We start from the raw sequence: 24,770 nt of genomic DNA, 5'->3' as shown, positions 1-24,770 counted from the left end.
GGTAAGATTAAAACTGAAACATGTTAAGAACTCCGATTTCCGAAATTATGAACAGGGTAGCAACTTACGCAGTTACGACAGTCCATCTTCGCTAGCCAAGGGTTTTCGGTCCACTTTGCTCCCCATAGAAAGCGGACCGAAAACCCTTGGCTAGCGAAGATGCGACAGTCATGATTCGTTTTTTACTCTGTCTCATTTACCAACTTACTAGTGTCAGTGAAAATCTATAGTTAACCATCTCAGGTGCTTGGGAACGGACCCGAGTTCTAGCGTACGTCGGAACTAAATCTTGATATTCTCTTCAAAAGAGAATAAAATCTTGACTGTATACAGTGTGTTTATATATTCTCTGTCCCGAGTTTTAACTTCCATCACTTTTTGCTTGATATTTCGTTAATCCTAAATACATTTGTGCTCAAACTACGTTCATCCACTAAAATAAAAAATGTCCAGATTTAATATCTGTTTTGAAACGCCCCCTCTACCCTTCAGGTTTCGATGCAAAACCAAAAATAGAAAGTCTACGGGGATTTTGCATTGCATCAGCCATTAATAAGCCCGAATGATAACGTTGAAAAATTGCGCGAGGTACCTCGAGTACTCCCGAATGGAGAAAATATGTAAACATTTCCCATTATAAATCTCCGTAAGAAATTTGTTTTCCTTCCTGTGAACTTTTATGAGCGAAAAATGATAAATGTTCAATGGAGATACCTTGGATATATTCAATTTTATCGATTTCAACTGTATTTCTTTCACAGGTATGTATATTTTTATTAAAAATCATCAAAAAGTGATGGAAGCAATAATTGGGACAAACTATAGTTTGGTTAATTTCACAAAAATCAAATTCCGTAAATAATTAACAAATATATGAAACAGCGAAGTCTTGAAGTTATTAGTGTAACACCTTCTGTATTAAAGAGACAATACTGCTCATATTGCGCAAATTCCATGGAATGACTATCATAACTGATAAGTATCACATGCGCAGATCCAGAAAAATTTTCCCCGGGGGGGGGGGGGGGGGGGGTCCGAAGGATAATTGTGTTTTTGTGTTTGCCCGGGGGGGGGGGGGGGGTCCGAGGCATATTTGCGATAATTTTACGATACTCTGTCCCGAGTTTTTGCTTCTACTACTTTTTGCTTGATATTCATAAACATAAAAAATGTCCAAATTTAATATCTGTTTTCGTTCCTGTGAACTTTTATGAGCGAACAATGATAATTGTTCAATAAAGATATCTTGGAACATATTCCCTTTTATCGATTTCAACTGCATTTTTTTTTTCACAGGTATGTGTATTTTTTATTTAAAATCATCAAAGGCTGACTAGATGTGAATTTAATAAATTTTCATTTTCCGGGGGGGGGGGGGGCCTCCGACCCCCCCCCCCCCCCCCCCCATCCCCTAGATCCGCGCATGGCATCATAAGACATACCATCCATGCAAGTGTACAGTGAAGTCGCAACCAGTAGTGCCTCAGATTTTTGAGCAGGTTAAAGTTTTTTGGAGCGGGTGCTCTTTGCATGATGTCCAAAACTTAAACCTCCTCCGGTATCTAAAATTCATGGTCGAAATTCAGCATCCAAGTCTTTCACGTCCATACGAGGTTCAGATTCACCATCAATCATGCAAAGTTTGGTGAAGTTATAAGGACGAGCATATAAATTCGATAGGACTCTGCTCCAAAAACTTAAACCAGGTTCGGTGTATAGCATACCACCCCATCCCAACCACCCCCCCCCCCCCCCGACTTCGTCTTGGTGAGCGAAAAAAAAAATTAACATTGGTCTGCTGCTAATGCAATTTTATTAACTTAAAAGACCATACAATATTTTTGTCAGTATATATAATGATAATTACATACTTTCAATTCAGTGTTCCTGTATACAGAACTATCAGTGGAGACGTCAGTCTAATATGGAACCAACTTAAGGACGCGCGTGACGATCCTCAGTTTTAGCAGAGACATAAATAACAATATTATCATTAAAATTATTTATGTGTCTGGTTTTAGATAATTTTTCTTATAAAGATTATTTCTTTCTCATTTGCATTTAGAACATTACCCACTTTTTTATCCAACCAGCAGTCGTTAAATATTTTATTTCGTGATCGATGATTTTAATCACCGTTTCTTTAAGTTCACAGCGACGTCACATTTCGACTGACACTCGAACAGTTTATATTTAATTCTTTGGTTGTAATTTACAACATAGAGAATATTACAAACATACACAATACATACTTTATGCGTGAGTAGAAAAAAACCCAATTATAATGGTTCTCTACAAAATATATAGGAAGTATAAATGTACAATTTTTTGTGTAGATAAATAAATAGGAATTAATAACCAGGAGGTTTAGCCGTCTCGTTAACAATACTTATAAATTTACATACCTTGCTTAATAAGCTCACATTGTTTGAGGAAAAAAGCTCGTTAGATTTAACAATATTTGTTCTAAAAAGATAAAATTTTGGTATATACTTTTCTCTTTCGTTTTACAACACAGTGTAACACAAAATATAGTGAAATTCATCTCCATGTCTCTTTTACATAAATTACATAACATGTTACTTCTTTCTATGTCATTCCATCTACCAGTTTCAATAGGTAATTTATGGTTTGAAGTTAGAAATCTAGCTAAAACTTGTTTCATATAAATACTTAAATTGCAATTAACAAACGGTTGGCATCTAAAGTCTAAATTAGTAAACAACTTATATATAACACCTTTTGAAGAATTATTGCATATTGATTCCCAGTTTTGTTGAAACTGATCTGTTAGCTTTTGTTCTAAGCTTTTGATTAGCCAATCATGATTAACTACTTGGTTATTCATCCAAATATTACTATACCTACTGTATCTAAAGTTCATTTCAAGTTCTTTAGCCATTTAATTTTTCTTTACCATTTACATATTTAGCATAAAGTAAACTATCGATTATGTAACAATCTTTTGAATGTTTTCCATGAATTAGATTTTTAACCAACTATATGCAATAATTCTTGTCTTGATATGTACAATTAATGGTTTATCTCCCTAATTCTCCATATATCATGTTATTTGGAGTAGAAGACTTAAGATGAAAAAGTAGTTTATAAAATTTAACATGTATTCTTTCTATTATATCAACATTACTATATCCCCATACCTCACAGCCATATAACGTACAGTATAGGAACTACTGTCAGCTTGGAAAGCCGTAAACAAAAGACATGATATTTGATTGGCGCAGAGCTTTTGATTATGACTTAAACCTATTAATGCCCACATATTCAGGGCATTTACATGCTATTTTTGGAGTTGGAATGTTTTGAATATTACATCTAATAGCATACAAAATTCAATTGAATGCTTATTGATAGTCGTAGTATACATTTTCAATCAAACATATATATATATATTCACATGGAAATCTTTACATGGTGAAGATAGGGAGAAAAAAAAGAAAATTACGGAAGATGGATTGCATCTGACTGTAATAAATACTCTTTTACTGAAATAGATTTATTTTCGAGACCTATACATTTGTATTAAATTTGAATATTGTTATTACTAAGCATCTTAATTAAGCTGATTGTACAAAATAAATACAATATATGTCAATTGAAAAAGAAAATTTAAAGATGCAATCTAACTGTATTTCAAGTAAAAGAATGACTACTATTCAAACAAAAAAGAACAAATCAGTAACAAAGAAAAATAATTAAAATGTATTATATATAAGACATACAGGTAGAAAAACTTTATTTTATATTAACCTTTGATTAATATAATTTGATAACAAAGTAGAACATATACTACCACAAATTAACACACAAAAGCAAAACTGAAATAAAACTCACCTTTCAAAAAAGGGAATTTCTCTCTCTCTCTCTTTCAAATATTTTTCACACACTTCTTTATCTGCATGCATCTTTTGGATATCTCAAGACATGCAATATATTTTAACGTGCTTATGTTGGTATATGTAAATCATTAATTCTTTTTGTGGTAGCAGTTTGTATTTTATGGTCTGGATATTGTCTGAGTGACTGTTGGTATGAATACAGGGCAGCCTGGAGGTTCCCTGCCATCTGTTGACAGATCCCCAGGATCTCCCAGGAGATGTCTCTGTGGTAAAAAGGAATTAACGGTCCCTGATCATGGTGGACTAGGACCTGTAGCTCATCTAGAGCTGTTTGTGCTCTCACTGTGTCAACATGTCTAGAGCTTAAAAACTCTAACATGTGTAACAATACATAGGGAGGAATGAGCAATGTATGGCTACTGCTTAGTGTACAAGACTGTTGTTCTGGTAGCAGTTCATTGATATAACATATTTTATTGACAAGTTTGATATTCATTGCTACAGCCTGTCTGATCTTTGTGGACCAGGACTGTCCCCCTACAGCCTCAGTATACCTCTCTCTGTCTACACGATCCAAATACATCAGATATGGCTGTGCTAACTTGACCTTTGTCATCTCTATAACAGATAAAGCTTCCCTGTATCTGAGTGTCTTGTAATAATACATGGCAATGTACAACATGTCAGAAACACACCCAAACTTGGCTACTAATTTCAGCATGTGACAGGGCATTTTGTCAGCAATATACATCTGTTTGTTGACACCTGTGTTTGTGCACTTATGTAATGTAAAAGCAGTGCACTGAAGTATGGTGGCTGTATGTTTCTGTAAACTTACAACTTGATACTGTGACAGAGGAGAACCTATCAACTGTTCTACTGTGTGTAGGATCTTCATACAGAGCTGTAGGTCTGATGTGCGGTGTGCATCACTACCATGTATCTCTCTAAATAATTCTACATCAAACTCAGCCTCAGAAATCAGAGTGTGTTCATCAGTACACACGGTGAGTCTGGGATTACAGAGGACATCAATGATAGAGGACCTGATGGAGGGACTGTGTAGCAGCAATGCTATACCCTTCTCATACAACCCATACAGTCGCCTGAATAAACTTGTTTGTGCTTGGCCATGGATTTTACTCAGAAACATGTTGTTTTCTGGAATAAAAAAGTTTGGACAGATCCCCTCATACACCCATTTAATGAGAAGTCTGAAGCAGACCCAGAAACCGGCCAGGAGATTTTGGGGACACCATTGAGGTAGTGTGTTTTGTTGAATGGCCCAAAAAACAGCTGTTTTCATGTGGTAGGAACACAGCTGTGTTTCTTCATCTCTCAATTCTTTGTTTATTATTTCCTTTAAAAACAATTTCATCAACCCATATGTTAAGAACTGTGTATGATTCATTGAGTACACAAGTTTGTACTCTGCCTGAGAGAAAGAAATTCTCCATTCGTTGTCTTCATGGTTTCCTAGTTTGTGTCCTATTGCTACAAAGTGACATCCATTTCTGACGATGTCATTGACAACATGAAGTGGGGGCCATGAGTGACATCTGTCTATCCATGAGGAGGCAGAGGGAGGCCAAACATCACTGACAAAACAATTAGCTTCATCATGATCAAGTGTGAGGTAATTTTCTGAACCTTCTGTGCTAGTGCTACATGGTCCATGTATTCTGCTATCAGGAGTGAGTGATGCGCACACGTTCTCTCTGTATTTAGAACTTGATATATAAAGTCCTCCATTCATCCTTACACACGATGACAACACTATCTGTGCAGCACTCTCCAATGGTAACCAAAGTAACGTAAATCCTGCTGGACTCTCAGAACTGTCACAGAGAATCAGTGCCTGTCTGTGTAGGTTGTAATACTCAGACTGAGAGAGGTCCCAGATCACTCGGTGGTTAGTTGGCCAGAACATAGTGTCTATGTCTGAATCATGAAATCTAAATCCCTCTCTCTGACTTCCACTATCCATTGATCTCCCAACACCACGTTGATTCCCTAACAACTCCACCATATCCACTATATCTCTCCTTGAGGCCACCTGTTGTGGGGTCCCTATCTTGATACACATCCCCACATACACTGACTCAGACATGGTCTGGACATCCATTCTAAAGAAAATGAAAGTATTTTAAATAACACGCTTAAAATTACATTTGGTCCCTATAAATGCATGTTCCACTTAATGTACCTGAAGACACGTTATTGTCATTGTACTAACTTACCGAGAATTTATGTCTTTGATATAAACTTACGTGTAATTTAATTGCTCTTCATAAGTTCCATTTGGTGAGAAATACCCGTGCTAAATTTAGACATGGAAATCCCCGAGACAATTGAAAACTATGGAAACAATGCTTTGATTACCTATGCTCTTCAAATTTGTCAAAATACACATAATTTCACTCTCCCTTAAAGATACAATCTACAGAACAGAACAGAACAGATGTACATGTACATACAAATACAAATATTTTATTGGCACAAACACAATTACATTAATTGGCAAAGGCCAAATGGATTAACAGGAACATCATTGTATTTTTACTAAACTGTACTACAGTATATATATATTCATTTATCTATATAGATCAGTATAACATTTCCTTAGACTAATTGATATATGACTCAGACATATATTCTGAACATTCATTCTAAAAAATTTAAAATGAAAGAAATTTAAGAAACACACCTAAAATTTCATTTGGTTCCAATAAATGCTCGTTCCATTTGATGTACCTGAAGACACGTTGTTTTAACTGTATTAGATTACTGAGAATATATATGTCTTTGATATAAACTTACTTGTTATTTAATTGCTCTTCATAAGTTCCATTTGGTGAGAAATACCCGAGCTAAATTTAGACATGGAAATCCCCGAGACAATTGAAAACTATGGAAACAATGCTTTGATTACCTATGCTCTTCAAATTTGTCAAAATACACATAACTTCATTCTCCCTTAAAGATACCATGTACATGAATATATTTACTAATTTTAAATGAAGAGAGATATACAATGCCACGAGGGATAACTCTCCTTAAACTATATTCTTGAGATTGAATTACAGGCAGTGGCATCGTTTTTGAAAGGGGCGGGGGGTGGGCAGACTCATTCTGAAAATGTTTACAAGTCAAAAGAATAGGGGGAAGGAATGAAAGCTTCTCAAAATGGTGAAAATTCTCATCCGTGGAGGGAGGGGGGGGATAGAGTGGGTGTGTGTTGGGGGGGGGGGTGTTCTGTATATGTACCTATAACTTCCTAATTTACTTACTTTGACTTCATTTTTTTTTACATACTCCCAAAACAATGGGGAATTTAAATGTATAATAAAAAAAAAATTGTTACCCCCCCCCCCAAAAAAAGGTTGGGACCCCCCCCCCCGCCCTGATTCTACGTGCCTGATTTACAAAAGCGCTATGGTGGGTTATGCAATTTTTTTTTGCAGCAATGATCGTTACTTTCATAACCCGCATGAATCATTAAAGAAAGCATTTTTGTCGTTTATGTTAACATCTTTCTTTCAACAAATTAGTAAAAGTAAGAAAAAACTAACTAAACTATTGTTAATGTACATGTACATCGAGGCGTGTTCAACAGAGCGAACGCTCGCGATCGGATATGACTGCGAACGGAATTGGTTAACTGAACGCACTGCAAGCGCTCGCTAAAATCCAAAATGGCTGACAATGCATAGGTTTGATTTTTGACATTTACAATTTTCGTTTTATTACACAGGTATATGATAATCCGGAATATTCGATCGTTTAGGGTTTCATTATACATGTATTGTGTACATTTACGACAACAGGAAAAGCTGCATACGAAGTAGTAATGAAATTGTGGGAGAAAAACAGACTTTCGACAATCTGACTGTAGCGCACGTTCTCCGCCGAGCGTGCGGCCTGAACATTGCCGAGTTACAACACATTTAACTTTGATCCGAATGAATGTAATAAGTCCTAGTATAGAAAAAGTCGTTGAAGAGTTCACTAATTTATTTACATATCTAGGCTCAAAATCTACGCATCACATAAGAACAATCCACACAATTCACACAAGAAAATAATCCACACATGTATAAATCCAAATATATTCGTTATCTACTGCTACTCTAATAAACTGCTCTGCTACTACTATACTCTACTCTACCACTTCTACTACTCTGCTCCTAACTGTACACTGTCTATACACTGTCTATACACTGTGAGTGACTGTGAGTGACTGTTCTGTTACTGGTACTTTCACCTACTTATATAGTGAACAGTGCCTCCTCAGTGTGGGGAGTGAAAAATCTACCTCCTCAGTGTGGGGAGGGAATACATAATATTAAATAATTATAACTGTTCGGGCAATTAACTAATTATCACTATAATTGAAAGGTAATTAGGGGTCTGGCATAAAGATAGATAAGACTAACGGTAAATGAGAAATTGAGAAGAGATAACACCTTACAATCTGAACATTAATTAGTACTATAAGAATAAATTTGCTACAACTCTCCCCCACTTAAGTTTTTGATTCCGATCAAATATAACTATTCATGTATATCTAAACTAACATATGCAATATGATATGAACCACACGTACGTCACATGACTACACATAATATACAATACTTTCACAGCACATATGATCAAAAAAACAAAAAAAACAAAACAAAAACAAACATCAAAATGCATAGTTGTGTGCAAACAACACATAGTCGTGTTACTTGTTCAATAAGAAACAGACACACATAATCATGGCAACAATAAACAATCAAACAAAATTAAACATTTGATACTGGTAGGCAATGTAAAATAAAAACAAAACAATGAATGAAATTATGAATACTACCAGTGCAATAACAATTCAACATGAAAAAAACATTCTCTGTAAACAATATTCATAGCATCACTTCCAATATCTTTCTATATAATGAAAGTTACAAGAACCGCTTGGGTATTTTGACTGCACGACCCCTGCGTGTCAAGGTGGTGGTAGGCTGCGATACTTTGTCCATCTCCCTTCCAGTCCTTTGAAGTTCCGCCGATTCCGTATGGGGCGTCGCGACAGGCGGGTCGGTTCGGTCGGGAAGTGGTTCACTAGAATCGTCCGGTTCGTCTGGATCAGAATTAACACCTGATAAAGTTTTACTGCCGTGGTATCGTTTAAGGTTGTCAGCATGAATAATAACGGGTTTTGAATTCTTAGCGTGTTTTATCTGGTATAAAACATCTGAGAGTCTTCTTGTGACGATCCATGGTCCAGTCCATCTCCTAGCCAATTTTTGTTTTGTTCCCTCAACAATTTTTGGTTGACTACGGCGCACTAAATCTCCGACTTCGTAGAATAGTTCTCGTATATTTTTGTCATAGTTTCGTTTCTGTCTGTTGGAGTTATTTTTCATTGCTTCTCTCGCTAATTGATGAATTTCTCTGAGGTTGTTTTCTAAGTTGCGCACATACTTTGCGTCACTAATTTCACGATCACTGTCTGTAGTGTCCTTTTCAGTCATTAAATTCAATGGTAAGTTTGCTTCTCTTGCAAATAACATCCTATACGGCGATATACCCGTAGTTTCATGTGGCGTGGTATTATAGGCCAGAACAATACCATCTATATAACGATCCCAGTCCGTTTGATGTGATGATATATATTTGGACAGCATTTCTTTTATGGTTCGGTTCAAACGTTCCATCATTCCATCGGATCGCGGATGATATGGAGTTGTCCGAGTTTTGTTGATCTGGAATATCCGGCACAATCCTTGGAATAAGTGACTCTCAAACTGTCTCCCTTGATCCGAATGAATCTCACTTGGACAGCCATACCGTTTAATCCAGCCCTTAAAAATCACTTCAGCAACTGTTTCAGCTTCTATATTCACTAGCGGAAAAATCTCCATGAATTTTGTAAAGTAATCTGCAACCACTAATAAGTATGAATATCCTTTGTCCGATTTTGGGAAAGGTCCAGTAATATCAATGGCTATTCTCTCAAACGGTTCACCACTGAAATGTTGTTTCATACGGGATCTTTTCGTTCTTGGTGGATTTTTCCTCTCTTCACAAATATCACAAGATAATACATAATCATGTACACTTTGTCGCACTCTCGGCCAATAATAAACGGAACTTCGCACTTTCGCAAGTGTTCTTTTCTCCCCCATATGTCCCGCACAATTGGAATCATGCAGTTGCCATAGAATTACACTTCGTAATTTCCGCGGAACACATATTTTGTAATCCTCCTTTCCGGTTCCCGATTGTATCCAACGAATGCATAAAATTCCACGATCCATAAACAATAATTCCCATCTTGAAAACCAGAATTTACACTCGGAATTTTCACACGATATCACTGATAATGGAGGTTTCTCGCCTTTTTCCTGCCACTTGATAATACTTCGCATTCCGTTATCCTCGATTTGATGTTTTCTAATATTTTGAATATCTAGTGGTTCTGTTGGTTGGCTTCTAGCTTTTGCTCTGGCTGGTCTGTTAGCTTTGCGTCTCGAATTTCTTGATATCGGTGCACATTCAGAGACATTTACACTAAACAGTCTGTCAAATTCCAAAACCTCTTCTTCATCTTCCTTGATATCGCCAAGAGTTTTCCGTAATTCTCTTACATGAGAGAATGTTTTATTATCACTATCAAAAGGTCTGTATTTGCACTGTTTACAAGTCGAGTCACACGGTATTCTAGACATGGCATCTGCATTTCCATGCTGTTTTCCAGAACGATGTTCAATTTTGAACGTATATGGTCCTAGTTGTTCTAGCCATCTTGCCATCTGACCTTCTGGTTCCTTCATCTTATGCAGCCAGACTAATGATCCGTGATCAGTTCGTAATAAGAATTCTCGTCCTAATAAATAATGTTTAAACTGTTTGATAAAGTACACTACTGCAAGCATTTCCTTTCTTGTGACACAGTAGTTTTTCTCAGAGGTAGACAAAACGCGGCTCCCGTAGCAAATAACAACTTCTCTGCCATCTTGCTTTTGCGATAGCACTGCTCCAATGGCCTCATTACTGGCATCGGTATCCAGTATAAATTCGCCCCCAGTTACATCTGGATATCCAAGAATTGGGGCTGATACAAGTCTCTCCTTTAGCAGTTCAAAAGCTTCCGTACATTCAGTAGTCCAGTTCCATGTGTTATTTTTACCAGTGAGAGCATGTAAACTCTTTGCTATTTTAGCAAATCCTTGAATAAATCTTCGATAATACGCTGCTAATCCTAGAAAGCTTCTAAGTTCTGTGACATTACTTGGAATTTTCCATTCCTTCACTAGAGTTATCTTTGACAAATCGGTCTTTATTCCTTCTTGAGAAACTACATGTCCTAGGAAATTCACTTCTCTCTGGAAAAAGTTGCACTTTTTGGCTTTTAATTTCAAATTTGCTGCCTGTAATCGGTCAAGTACTAAGTTCAAGTTTTCTAGATGTGTATCAAAATCATGGCTGTTAACTATGATATCGTCGAGGTATAACACCGATATCCGCCACTGTAATCCGCTCAAAACTTTTTCAATAACACGTTGAAATGTAGCTGGTGCATTGCACAGTCCAAATGGCATCACTGTGTATTGATATAATCCTCCACGGGGGGTAGCAAATGCTGTTTTTTCTTTATCAGCCTTGTGCATAAGAATTTGGTGGTACGCCATGTTTAAGTCCAACGACGAGAACCACGCAGATCCTGCTAAGGAATCAAGATCATCTGCTACTCTTGGAATTGGATAGGCATCCTTGATGGTATTTGCGTTCAGCTTCCGGTAGTCTACACATAGTCTCCAGCTCTTATCTTTCTTCTGTACTAAAACAAGGGGAGATGACCACGGGCTTTCAGACTTCTCAATAAGTCCTTGTTCTTCCAGTTTCGTGATCTCATTATCCAACACTTCACGTTTAAAGATCGGAACCCTTCGTACCGCTTCCTTAAAAGGTATTTCTTCTTTCAATTTAATAACATGTTCTCCAACACGCGCCCTCTCAGCTGGTTTACTCGGATCTGCAAAAGCCTCTACACGACTCAGGAGGAATTCTTTGAATTTCTTCGTCTGCTCATCAGTTAAACGTTCACATCCTCCTATGAACACTTGCTCAAGGAAACCTGGCAATTTCCTATTTGTAACATCCACACTAGACACGTCTTCTGTTACGTTGACAGGTGATGAAACACACTCCACTGGTTCAATAAATGCTACGGCCGTATTCTCTTTTACACGTACTTCCTCCTCAAATGGATTAAATACTCGTAGAAATATGCAATTTCCTTTTGCATCCAAATTCACAACCACACGAGCAACTGCTAATCCATGACTAAGTACAAAATTCTGCAAGGGCACCAATATTCCCTCTCCTCCTCCTATTCCTGAGTAACCTCTGGCTTTAATAATTGCTTCATGATGAGGCGGAATTACACAATCCTCTACAGAAAACACATGAGATCCTTGTAGACTGATATCTGATGCACAATTTAGGACACACGAATTGTTATCAAAATTCCACTGGCATCTAAACTTCGTAATAAAATCCAATCCAAGTAAATTTGTTTTAACACCTCCAACGAATACACGAAATATCACACTAAACCCATTGAATGATATCAACATTTTAGCTGTTCCAATAACACGCAAGTTGTTTCCATCTGCAGCTTGAAATTTCTTCTTTGCGAACTCAAGTACTGGTCGTTGTTCTGGAAGAATGCTGTAATAGGCATCTTCTGTTATGAACGTATTGATGGCTCCTGTGTCTAATTTCCATTCTAATGGTGCTCCTTCTATGAACCCTTTTAGCTTCATTCCAGCTTCTCCAGGAATGTGTATAACGTTTCGGCTTTCTCTAGCATTAGAATGATCATTCAGGTCCTCTATAATATCTGTTTGTGTTGCCATAGTTACTGACTGTGAAATTTCACTGTCAATTTCCTTGACATCATGACATTGTAGATTAACAGTACAAGGCCGCTTACTTTCCTCAGCCGACGCATGGCCTACTGCCTCGGCTGTCTTGCGTTTAAAGGCTCCCTTACTTCACGATTATTTTGGTTAGGTGTAGTTTTACAGTCCTTTAGTAAATGTCCGGTAGAGTTGCACCTATAGCATCGTTTGACTGATTGATAATGTCCTCGCTCTGTTTGATTATTTTTGTTGACAGTCCTTGCGTATGTATTATGAATATCATAAACAGGTCTTTCTACTCTTCTATCTCTCATTTTTAAATTTTCCGTCATGCGTATACATTCCTCTTGCATAGCCGCAGTAACAGCATCTTGAAGATTTGCAGGTCTGGTTCGCTTCACAGCTAGACGAAAGTCTTCATTGTCGCTGCAGTTATCCATAAATGTTTTAAGACTAGCCTCCTCAACATATTCTCTGTTGTTTGGATGGGCTCTTCGGTATAAATCAGCAATTGACTGGCCAAAATCACGGAATGATTCTGTCTTCATTTTTCGGCGCATCTTTGCTTCAGCAATGTAGCTTTCTTTCATGACTCTATGACCAAATCTGTTATCCATGTTTTCCACCAATAATTCATAACTCTGTAGCACGTAGTCTGGTAAACCATAGGCAAATGTTTCTGCTTGACCACGGAATGTTGTAATGAGAAGTCGTCGTTTCATATCCATGGACCATCCATTTAGCGTGGATATGTTTTCAAAATAGCGAATAAATTCACTCCATACATCAGTGCTATCTCCTTTAAAAATTCGTTTAATTTGAATATTGAATGACTTAACGCCTTGGTCATTTCTCATTACCATTATTCTGCGATATCGTTGACTTCACGATGATCCTTCCACATTTTCCACACAGCACTCATTAAAATCACCAGTAGAACTAAAAGCAATGATATCACTAAAAATTCTTTGGTAAGACAATACAAGAGATGTCCAGGAAAATAATGATAAACAGCAACCAGCAACGTAACACACAGTAAAATCACTGTAACCCAAAATCGCAGAAAAGAACTCCATTTAGATTCCACATTTGGTGAGGGCAGATTGCTATCATACACTGCTGTAGATTCATTGTACTCTGTAGGTATTTGAATAGGTGATGGCGATTCTCTATCAAATTCTGGTAACAGTTTACGTCTTGTAACCGATCCTTGCGTTTTAGGCGTTGTTACTACTCGTGATTCGGGTGTACTGGCAGGAGGTATATTACCAGTTAACTCCATGTCCCTTGGTGAAAACGTGGTGTATTCTCCTCCAAACATTATGTTGAAAATTACTGCACAATGTGTCAATGCAACAAATGCAGTAAATAAATCCAGTGTAAAAATAACTTGAAACAATCAAATAAAATCACTCAAAGTCTCTAGAATTCATCGTAGGCTTTGATTCTGCACCCACAACACGGACACTTATAAAATTGACGAACATATCCATTTTTTCTGTGAAGACAGTGGCGATTCTCACTTTTCACAAACATTACATAGCAGTTCGGGCATTCTTTCCGTAAGTTAATGTTAACACATCCAATAAACACAAAATTTCCTAATTCATCTACATCGTATAGGTTGACAAAACTCATTTTTGTGGAGGCACTAACGATATTCCATATGACCACAACTGGACAAACAAATCGGAACACTGAAATTGCACATTTTTCACACTCCAAAATAACTTTGGATTTTGCCTCGGATTTGGAAAATACTTCATCACATCTGGTACACTTCAAATTGTAATGTTCTAAGTCCACAACGGATTTAAAATATCCAACTCCGTTTTTCTTGATGGAATAATGTTTCACAAATGAGAGTTTGTCCATTATCAATTTCACTATTTCACTGAAATATCCAATACTAGATAATCGTTTCACTTACTAGAACGAACGGTTCGTAAAATCCATGCGGATCCCACCGCTGCCACCAGTTGTAGCGCACGTTCTCCGCCGAGCGTGCGGCCTGAACATTGCCGAGTTACAACACATTTAACTTTGATCCGAATGAATGTAATAAGTCCTAGTATAGAAAAAGTCGTTGAAGAGTTCACTAATTTATTTACATATCTAGGCTCAAAATCTACGCATCACATAAGAACAATCCACACAATTCACACAAGAAAATAATCCACACATGTATAAATCCAAATATATTCGTTATCTACTGCTACTCTAATAAACTGCTCTGCTACTACTATACTCTACTCTACCACTTCTACTACTCTGCTCCTAACTGTACACTGTCTATACACTGTCTATACACTGTGAGTGACTGTGAGTGACTGTTCTGTTACTGGTACTTTCACCTACTTATATAGTGAACAGTGCCTCCTCAGTGTGGGGAGTGAAAAATCTACCTCCTCAGTGTGGGGAGGGAATACATAATATTAAATAATTATAACTGTTCGGGCAATTAACTAATTATCACTATAATTGAAAGGTAATTAGGGGTCTGGCATAAAGATAGATAAGACTAACGGTAAATGAGAAATTGATAAGAGATAACACCTTACAATCTGAACATTAATTAGTACTATAAGAATAAATTTGCTACATGACCATTGTTTGTCTCTGCATTAACTGTGATTCAAAAAGTTATTCAGTGCTACAAACAAGGGGTTTCCTTGTCGTAAGTCACTATCGTCTGCTACCGCATCATGAATAAAATGGATAAGTATTGTAATGAAACTTTATATCAATGTGCTGTTTGTGAAGGTCTTTTCTTCACACTTTCTGACTGCAAGAATCACAGCTGCACTAGGCCTAGTTCTCAACATAAACATGCAATAAACATTATAGAAGAGTCCAGGTTAATAGGTTTTTTGTTTTTTAAAAAATGATTCTTAATTATAAACAATGATTGACATTCTACAATTATAATAGCATAGTAAATATAATAAAGTTTTTGTTGTTTTTGCAAATATGTAAGGGTTGAAAAATAATGAAATGACAATAAACCTACCTAACTCATTTCATATTTATTGTTAATTATCACAAACCATTGAAAAAAAATGACCAAAGAATATTTTTTATTTTAATAAAGCAAAGGCAGACATTCTGTCTGTTTTTTTCAACAAGGGTACATTACTATATAATTATACAACGAATTATTCTATTTCAATTTGATTTTTTTTTTCAAAGGTATGTTAAATTTTAATACTGTGTTGATATGTTTCATATACCCGTATAGAGATACATGTCCCAGTGAGTCAACTAAAACTTGTGAAGATCAAGGTAATGCTGAAACTATTAATGAATGCTAGGTAAAACATAACTGGTCTGGTAACTGAAAATGAAAAAAAACAATGATTCCCCCTCTTTTTTTAAAGATACTTGCCAGTGAATACATTTATTTTAATGAAATATATAACTCTTATTTATCATCTTTTATTTATAGTAGCTGAATATGTTACTGTTATATTTTTTTTTTTATTATTAAGACATGTTACAGTCATTTGCTTTAAAGAGGCATACATGGTCATAATTTGAGCTACAAATTTTCTTAATTATTTTATGATTATAAACAAGTTTAAAATGCTTTGCAGAAAAATTCTGCATTGTATATCGCTTGTAGCTGAAAAAAAAATTTGTAGCCCATTGTCATTTTTTTAAGCTAAAAATGTGATCATATCCCTTTGAAATATCAGATCATTTTTCAGAATCCTCTGTAAATGACCACAACCAAGATGAAGTGTTAGCTGAAAAGCAAGGAGGTATTTTTAAAAGAAAAAGTTAACTGCAAACAAATTTATGAATGTTAATTGGATTAAACGGGACTGTGATAGATTAGATAGTGGAAAATGATTGATATAAAGTAAACTTAAAATTTTGTTGTTATTAAAGATGTACATATTATACATGTATTTTTAGAAAGTTTTGATAATTATGATGATTATTTGAGGGTGATCCTTTTTTTAAAGTTGAATTATATTTTGCGTACCAGGTACTTGTATTAAATGCATAACTTCATAACCAGCAATTCATTATATAATTATGTAATTGTCAAGTAATAATTGCATGGGGAGTGTGAGTAGCTCACTTTTTTTCATTTTCTTTTAACCAAATACACTATGACTAATGTGAATGAATTATAAACACTCTTTTCAACAGCACAGCCACCAGAAGGATCTGAGAAACCTGGAGGTTGTTCACTTTTTGGTCTATAATGTTTTCTTTTAAATAATAAAAATCTTTTGACTTTGATTTGTATTTAATTTTCTCTTTGTTTGAGTTGAAGTGATTGAAAAACATTAATATTTACATAAGTATTCTTTTGGATATTAGTCAATAAATAAATTTGTCGTCTATTTTTCACAAGTTATTATGTTTGGGAAAAAAAATATTGAAAGATGATGGTATTTGTCAATAAATGAATGATAATAATATTGATTTTAGTATTAAGAATTATTTTAATCGAGTTTGAAAAGCAATATAATAAATTATTCTGAAAGATCAACAAGCTTAATTTTGAATTAATTGCAGACAATTCCTTTTTTAGATCCAAAATGGAGCCATGAGGCAGTGCTTTTATTAATAAGTTTAAAGACCGAGTTTTCGGGTATGTTTTCGTCAAACATTATAACACAAAAACAAGCATGGAAGAGGATTTCGGAGGAAATTTGCAACAAAGGATATCATTTCAGTGGAGATGAATGCGACCGGAAATTCAGATCATTGAAAATGAGGTTTACAGTTGAATATATTGCAATGCACCTTGAAAAAAGTTTTAAGGCAGGGGAGCATATGATCATTGCTTTGTCCAGGCCATATCCTGTCCTTATGCTATCTAATCATTTAGGGTCTTGTTTCATTAAGTGTTAATTAGATTTATTTTTCAAATTGCACACATACAAAGACTCAAAGCCTATCATGGTGTCATGAATCATATATCCTGAACTGATATAATGATCAGACGAGTTCTTTGGAATTGCCAGATGTCTGTATCAGAAACAACCAAAACACCAAAATAAACAAACAAATATTTAATAAGAAAAAAAATACATACAAGAAAAAAAATAAATGAAAGAAATATTAAACCAGATTCTAAAAGAGAGAGTCGACTCTAATTTCAACAACAAATCTTTAAATTGACTTCAAAACAAAATATTCTTTCCAAAATTTAAACACTTAAATTGATTCACATATATTTAGATTTTCAAATAATTTCTCTAAATTCGTTTATCAACTTTCAAATCAATTTCACAAAAATATCACTACAATTATACGAGAACCAAATATTCAAAACAATGAAAGTGAAATTTCAATAAATTTCGTCACATTTCCTTTCCTGGTTCCTCGGTATATTTCCGGTGACTTTTCACCCAAACCCCGGACATCACATAGACCAACACACGGACACACAGACACACGGACAGATGACACAACCGTTGCTCCGGTACGTTAGGACACCACAACAGAACACACATATACCAACGTCTCCAGCGTAGACCGCTCCCGGTCACCATACACCATACACGTACATCGACGCCACGTGTCCCCGATATGGATGGAAAATGGCGGGTCTGGCGCTCCGTACTCGTCTCCGACTTTGTAGTCACAATTCAGCTGGTATAAACCGTCATCCCCTTTAACACAATTTCTTTTAAAATAGAATGGAATATACTTGAAACAGTTTATCGTTATCGTTATTGTTCAGTTCTAAAATGACAATTTTCCATTCGAACACGTGCTTTTAAAACTAAGCTTTCTAACATAGCAAACAAACCAATTAAACATACATAACATTAAAAAACAAACAAATACCTTGAAAATGGTGACAAACATTCGGAAATGAACAAAGTAGGGAGAAGTTTCCCAATCTTGGTGACTACCACGTGCCTCTAAATAGACACACGTCCACTCTGCTGGACTGCACGGACTGGAGTGCGGTATTTAAAATTAACCGTGTACACGTCACTCCAGTGACAGGTTTAGAGAGTAAAAAGAAAAGCGGGAAATTCAAACATATATATTTACAATCATATCAAGTACGTTACAAACGTCCCCATTTAGAAGACTAATGCCATTAGTCCGACCAAAACTCTAACGAACTTGATAACACTAAATGTCAAACATACAACACAAAATAACAAACCATCTCTAAATATTTACACAATTTCAAGAGGATGAATCTATTCTCGACAAATAATCTGCAACGACATTATCTTTCCCCTTTACATGAACAACCTCAAAATTGAACTCTTGAAGTGTCAAACTCCAACGAAGTAACCTCTGATTTGTCATCTTTATTCTATCTAGCCACTGCAGTGGAGCATGATCAGACTCAACCACAAATGATCGACCTTCAAGAAAAACTCTGAGCGACTTAATACTCCAGATAATTGCAAAACATTCTTTCTCAATCACTGCGTATCTCTTTTCAGTATCTGACAATTTCTTACTGAGATAAAGAATTGGATGTCTACCATCTTCAAAATTCTGTTCTAATACCGCCCCAACTCCACAATCTGATGCATCAGTGCGCAGATAGAACAACTTACTAAAATCTGGACTACGCAACACTGAGTTACTAGCTATAGCATTCTTGAATGAATCAAAAGCCTTCTGATGCACTGGAAGCCAAACTATCTTAGAACAACCTTTCTTTCTAGTAAGATCAAACAAAGGTGAAGCTAGTTCTGAAAAATGTGGAATGAATTTCCGGTAAAAGCCTATGGTCCCTAAAAATGATCGAACATGTTTTTTTGTAGTAGGAACAGGGAATTTCTGAATTGCCTGAACTTTACTTTGCTTAGGAGAGACAATACCTTTTCCGACCACATGTCCCAGAAATTCTAGTTGATCAAACCCAAAACAACACTTAGATGGCTTTGCAGACAACTTTGCATCCCTCAATCGCTGGAAAACTACTCTCAAATGCTGGAGATGATCGTCCCAAGTCTCACTGTAGATTCCAATATCATCTATAAAACATTGAACAAATGAATGCAAACCATCGAGAACTTTGTGCATCAATCTGACAAAAGTTGCAGGCGCATTTACCATACCGAACGGCATTACCGTGAATTGATAGTGGCCCATGGGGGTCACAAATGCGCTCTTCTGCTTTGCGTCCTCATCTAGCGGGATCTGCCAGTAGCCTTTTGTAAGATCAATTTTGCTGATAAACTTTGCTCTACTCACCTCGTTCAAAAGGTCATCCATGCGCGGCATAGGTCTTGGATCAAATACAGTGATACTATTTAACGCTCTATAATCACAACAGAATCTGATAGAAGAGTCATCTTTTCTTACCAAAACCACTGGTGACGCATAAGGGCTTGTTGAGGGTTCAATAATACCAACCTCGGTCATATTATCTATCTCTTTCTGCATGCGTTCCCTCAGTGCGTAGGGCACAGGATACGGCTTCTTATGGACGGGATCGTCTGACTTAAGTTTTACTGAATGCTGAACTACATCTGTTCTGTTGGGTATATCGCTAAAAACATCAGAAAACTCATTCAACAAACCTCTTAACTGACAAACCTGAGTATTCGACAGTGTATTGGAAAAAATTACATCTTCAGCCCCTTTTTGAAGTTCTAACGAAGGTGATGCTCTGTCGTTAAATTCAGAATCGTAGTCCATACTCTCATACACACCTCCCAGTATGTCAATAGCTGATAAATGTTCTTTCGACAAGTCTTGTTCACATTTGTCCTCACGATCATACCATTTTTTCAGCATGTTGACATGAAATACTGTCTCTTTGTTCCTTTTCACCTTAACTCTGTAGTCAACATTACCGACTTTCTCTGTTATCTCGAATGGACCTTTCCACTGTGCAAGTAATTTTGATGTATTAGATGGTAGCAATACTAAAACTTTGTCACCTACCTCGTATTGTCTTGTTCTAGCTTTCCTGTCGTAATACACTTTCTGCTTGTGCTTTTCGACTTTTTCCTTCTCTTTTGCGAGCTCTGTGCACTCCTTCAATCGCTCCCTTGTTTCGAGTAGGTAACTCAGAACAGATGACTGACAATTCTCTGGTTCTTCCCAGTGATCTTTCAGGACTGCTAAAGGACCTCGTACCTGCCTTGCAAAAAGCATTTCAAAAGGAGAAAATCCAGTGGTTTCGTTTGGAACCTCCCTATAAGCAAATAGAACATAAGGAAGATGTTTGTCCCACTTTGAGGGTTCTTTGACCGCATATGCCTTCAACATTTTCTTTAAAGTGCCATTAAACTTTTCCACCAGGCCATTTGTTTGAGGGTGATACGGAGAACTTACCAATTTACTCACCTTCAGTAATCTACACAGTTCTTTTATCAACTCGGACATAAAGTTACTGCCTTGATCTGTGAGGATTTCATTTGGAAAACCCACGTCAGCAAATATTTCCATCAAGGCCTCTGCTACTGTCTCCGCCTCTTGGTTTTTTAGAGCTACTGCAATTGGATACTTTGTAGCATAATCTACACATACCAAAACAAATCTGTTCTTGGATTCTGTCAATGGCAAAGGACCTACAATATCTAGTGCAATTCGCTGAAATGGTTCGTCGATAGTAGGTATACTTACAAGTGGTACCTTTTTCACTCTTCCTTTCGCCGTACCTTTTTGACACTCTGGACAGGATCTGCAGTATGTTGATGTGTCTGAAAAAATTCCAGGCCAAAAGAAATGCTGTAAAATCCTGTTTCTGGTCTTCTTTACTCCCATATGACCCGACATAGGAATGTCATGTGCCATTTCAAGTGCCAACGACCTGTATTTATGGGGAAGGACAATCTGAAATATGTCATTTCCTACCTCACGAGGAAATACCCTGTAGAGAATCTTGTCCTTGAGAGTGTAGTATGACTGACCTTCGTCTGGCTTTTCAAATGTCATTTCCCTCACACGTGTCAGGCTAGGATCAGTTTCCTGCAATTTGATCAATGTCTCTGTATCACAAATGTCAAATTTTAGCTCACCATCATCTGTCTTCTTTGGTCTAGGCTTCGTTTCCTCTGCTTCCAATCGAGTCTGTGCTCTTGTCTGAACTGCCAAACAGTCAGCTGGTTTCTCAACTTCCATTTTCTCGATCTTGTCTATTACGTTTCCAAGTATGACGTCAGCAAATGGAGAATCTAAGATAAGAGCAAACAATTTACCTTTTATAAATGGCGTATCTATCTCTACACACGCTTCTTGGCATTGTTTCTCGGACCCATCAGCAAGAATTATCTTCCTTCCTCTCCCGGTCATTTGCTCCTTCTCGACTAGACGACTGTGGACGAATACAGTTGAACAACCAGTATCTCTCAAAATTGTTGCCTCTTTACCTCCTACACTTCCCCTAGAAATATCCAAACCTGGTACTGAATTATCATCTACATCTTTTGTATCCCCTGTACTTACACCAGGGAGTTTGACCAACGCTGCACTTGTATACAAGTCAGGTTTTCCCCCCTCTGTATGTTGCTTATTTTCGTGTTCTGACAAACACAACCCAAGCTTACCAAACTTCTTGTCCTCGGGTTTTCTATACTGTCCTCGGTTGTAAAGAGAACAGTCTCTCTGGATATGCCCAGGCCTCTTACAATAGTAACAGGCTCTGTCTTTGACCTGCGGGCCTTTTCCTTGTTCAGCTTTAAATTGCCCCTGATTTACATTGAAATTACCTTGAGAATTTCGATCTGTTCCATTTTTGCGGTTCCCTCCGAACGTCAACCTTTTGTGAGCTGTTTGATAGGCCTCAACCAAATCGATCACTTCCTTAACATTCTTTGGTCGATGTTCATGAACCCATACCTGCAAATCTTTATCACAAAACTTAAGCAATTGCTCTCTCAACACCAAATCGTACAGACTGTTATATTGCCCATGAATATCTTCTCTTTCACACCAGTGCGATAAATACTTTTCTGTACGTACCTGATAATCCTTGAATGATTCATCAGATTGTTGCCTTGCCTGTCGAAACTTTTCTCTATAAGCTTCTGAAGTTAACTCATATCGTTTGAGTATTGCCTCCTTAATCTTATCATACTTACCACTTTCACCATCGCTTAGACGAGAGTAAGCTTCCAATGCCTTACCTGTCAATAGTGGTACCAAATGAATAGCCCATTCAGACTTATCCCATTTATGCAACGCTGCAAGTTTCTCAAATGATCTCAAAAACACATCAATATCTTGACCTTCTTCCAACTTAGGAAGCTTAACATGAGAATTCTGGACAGATGAACTACCATTTAATTTCCCTCCATTAGCTCTAGCTACCTTTAACTCTTCCTCTTTCAATGCTAACTCCTTAACCTTAAACTCATGATCCAACGCAGCTTTCTTCATCTCACGCTCAGCCTGTCTCTCTTCCCGTTCAATCTTTCTCTCTTCCCTGTCCTTCTCACTCAACAACTTCAACATTTCTAAACAATCAGACAATGATGCCCCCTTCTTAATCTGATCATTAACCCACGACGGTAACTCCGACATGATTCAACACCTAACTGAAACAGAGATAGTAAGGCTGAAATTAGAGCAGGACTAGAGAAATGAAGAAAAAATACTCACAAGGGATGGGTGAATTCTGCCCACTTTGTAAAGGTTGTAACTAACACAGCAATCAAAGCAATCCCACCGCTGCCACCAAAATGTCATGAATCATATATCCTGAACTGATATAATGATCAGACGAGTTCTTTGGAATTGCCAGATGTCTGTATCAGAAACAACCAAAACACCAAAATAAACAAACAAATATTTAATAAGAAAAAAAATACATACAAGAAAAAAAATAAATGAAAGAAATATTAAACCAGATTCTAAAAGAGAGAGTCGACTCTAATTTCAACAACAAATCTTTAAATTGACTTCAAAACAAAATATTCTTTCCAAAATTTAAACACTTAAATTGATTCACATATATTTAGATTTTCAAATAATTTCTCTAAATTCGTTTATCAACTTTCAAATCAATTTCACAAAAATATCACTACAATTATACGAGAACCAAATATTCAAAACAATGAAAGTGAAATTTCAATAAATTTCGTCACATTTCCTTTCCTGGTTCCTCGGTATATTTCCGGTGACTTTTCACCCAAACCCCGGACATCACATAGACCAACACACGGACACACAGACACACGGACAGATGACACAACCGTTGCTCCGGTACGTTAGGACACCACAATAGAACACACATATACCAACGTCTCCAGCGTAGACCGCTCCCGGTCACCATACACCATACACGTACATCGACGCCACGTGTCCCCGATATGGATGGAAAATGGCGGGTCTGGCGCTCCGTACTCGTCTCCGACTTTGTAGTCACAATTCAGCTGGTATAAACCGTCATCCCCTTTAACACAATTTCTTTTAAAATAGAATGGAATATACTTGAAACAGTTTATCGTTATCGTTATTGTTCAGTTCTAAAATGACAATTTTCCATTCGAACACGTGCTTTTAAAACTAAGCTTTCTAACATAGCAAACAAACCAATTAAACATACATAACATTAAAAAACAAACAAATACCTTGAAAATGGTGACAAACATTCGGAAATGAACAAAGTAGGGAGAAGTTTCCCAATCTTGGTGACTACCACGTGCCTCTAAATAGACACACGTCCACTCTGCTGGACTGCACGGACTGGAGTGCGGTATTTAAAATTAACCGTGTACACGTCACTCCAGTGACAGGTTTAGAGAGTAAAAAGAAAAGCGGGAAATTCAAACATATATATTTACAATCATATCAAGTACGTTACACATGGCTTTATGTCAAAAGTAAAAGCCAAGATCATTATTTATGGCTCAAATATTAGTCTGATATTTTCCCCATGAGCTATATAGGTGGTTTTACCCTACCTGTCAGTGTTAATTATGACATGCTGAATCCCAACATTTACAATTCACACACACACACACACACACACACACACACACACACACGCACACACACACACACACACACACACACACACACACACACACACATATACCGGTATATAATA

General features: G+C 36.7%; 1 protein-coding gene and 2 long non-coding RNA genes across 5 annotated transcripts; 1 reads left to right on the top strand and 2 right to left on the bottom strand.

Annotated features, from left to right (window-relative positions):
• Nucleotides 1–1,794: 1,794 nt before the first annotated feature.
• On the bottom strand, nt 1,795–6,859 carry LOC117689505 (uncharacterized). Of its 3 annotated transcripts, none has more exons than XM_066087941.1 (2): nt 6,681–6,859; nt 1,795–5,986 (listed from the first exon to the last, which is right to left on the bottom strand). In XM_066087941.1, the coding sequence occupies exon 2, from the start codon at nt 5,983–5,985 to the stop codon at nt 3,967–3,969; it is 2,019 nt and encodes a 672-aa protein (XP_065944013.1). In that variant the 5' UTR covers nt 5,986; nt 6,681–6,859; the 3' UTR covers nt 1,795–3,966. The 3 variants fall into 3 exon arrangements, with proteins under 3 accessions (XP_065944013.1, XP_065944014.1, XP_065944012.1); XM_066087942.1 differs by having other exon boundaries at nt 6,568–6,697; XM_066087940.1 differs by lacking the exon at nt 6,681–6,859 and adding an exon at nt 6,131–6,497.
• A 9,065-nt stretch (nt 6,860–15,924) lies between these two features.
• On the top strand, nt 15,925–17,657 carry LOC136276292 (uncharacterized). The gene is made up of 4 exons (XR_010714775.1): nt 15,925–16,054; nt 16,480–16,533; nt 16,931–16,963; nt 17,319–17,657. It is a non-coding gene; the product is annotated as an uncharacterized lncRNA (long non-coding RNA).
• Nucleotides 17,658–23,498: 5,841 nt separating this feature from the next.
• Nucleotides 23,499–24,523, bottom strand: LOC136276291 (uncharacterized). The gene is made up of 2 exons (XR_010714774.1): nt 24,292–24,523; nt 23,499–24,127 (listed from the first exon to the last, which is right to left on the bottom strand). It is a non-coding gene; the product is annotated as an uncharacterized lncRNA (long non-coding RNA).
• Nucleotides 24,524–24,770: the final 247 nt, after the last annotated feature.

Source organism: Magallana gigas, chromosome 6 (genome assembly GCF_963853765.1).
Source record: "Magallana gigas chromosome 6, xbMagGiga1.1, whole genome shotgun sequence".
Classification (NCBI taxonomy): domain Eukaryota; kingdom Metazoa; phylum Mollusca; class Bivalvia; order Ostreida; family Ostreidae; genus Magallana; species Magallana gigas.
This window is presented reverse-complemented; position numbering and strand designations above follow the sequence as displayed.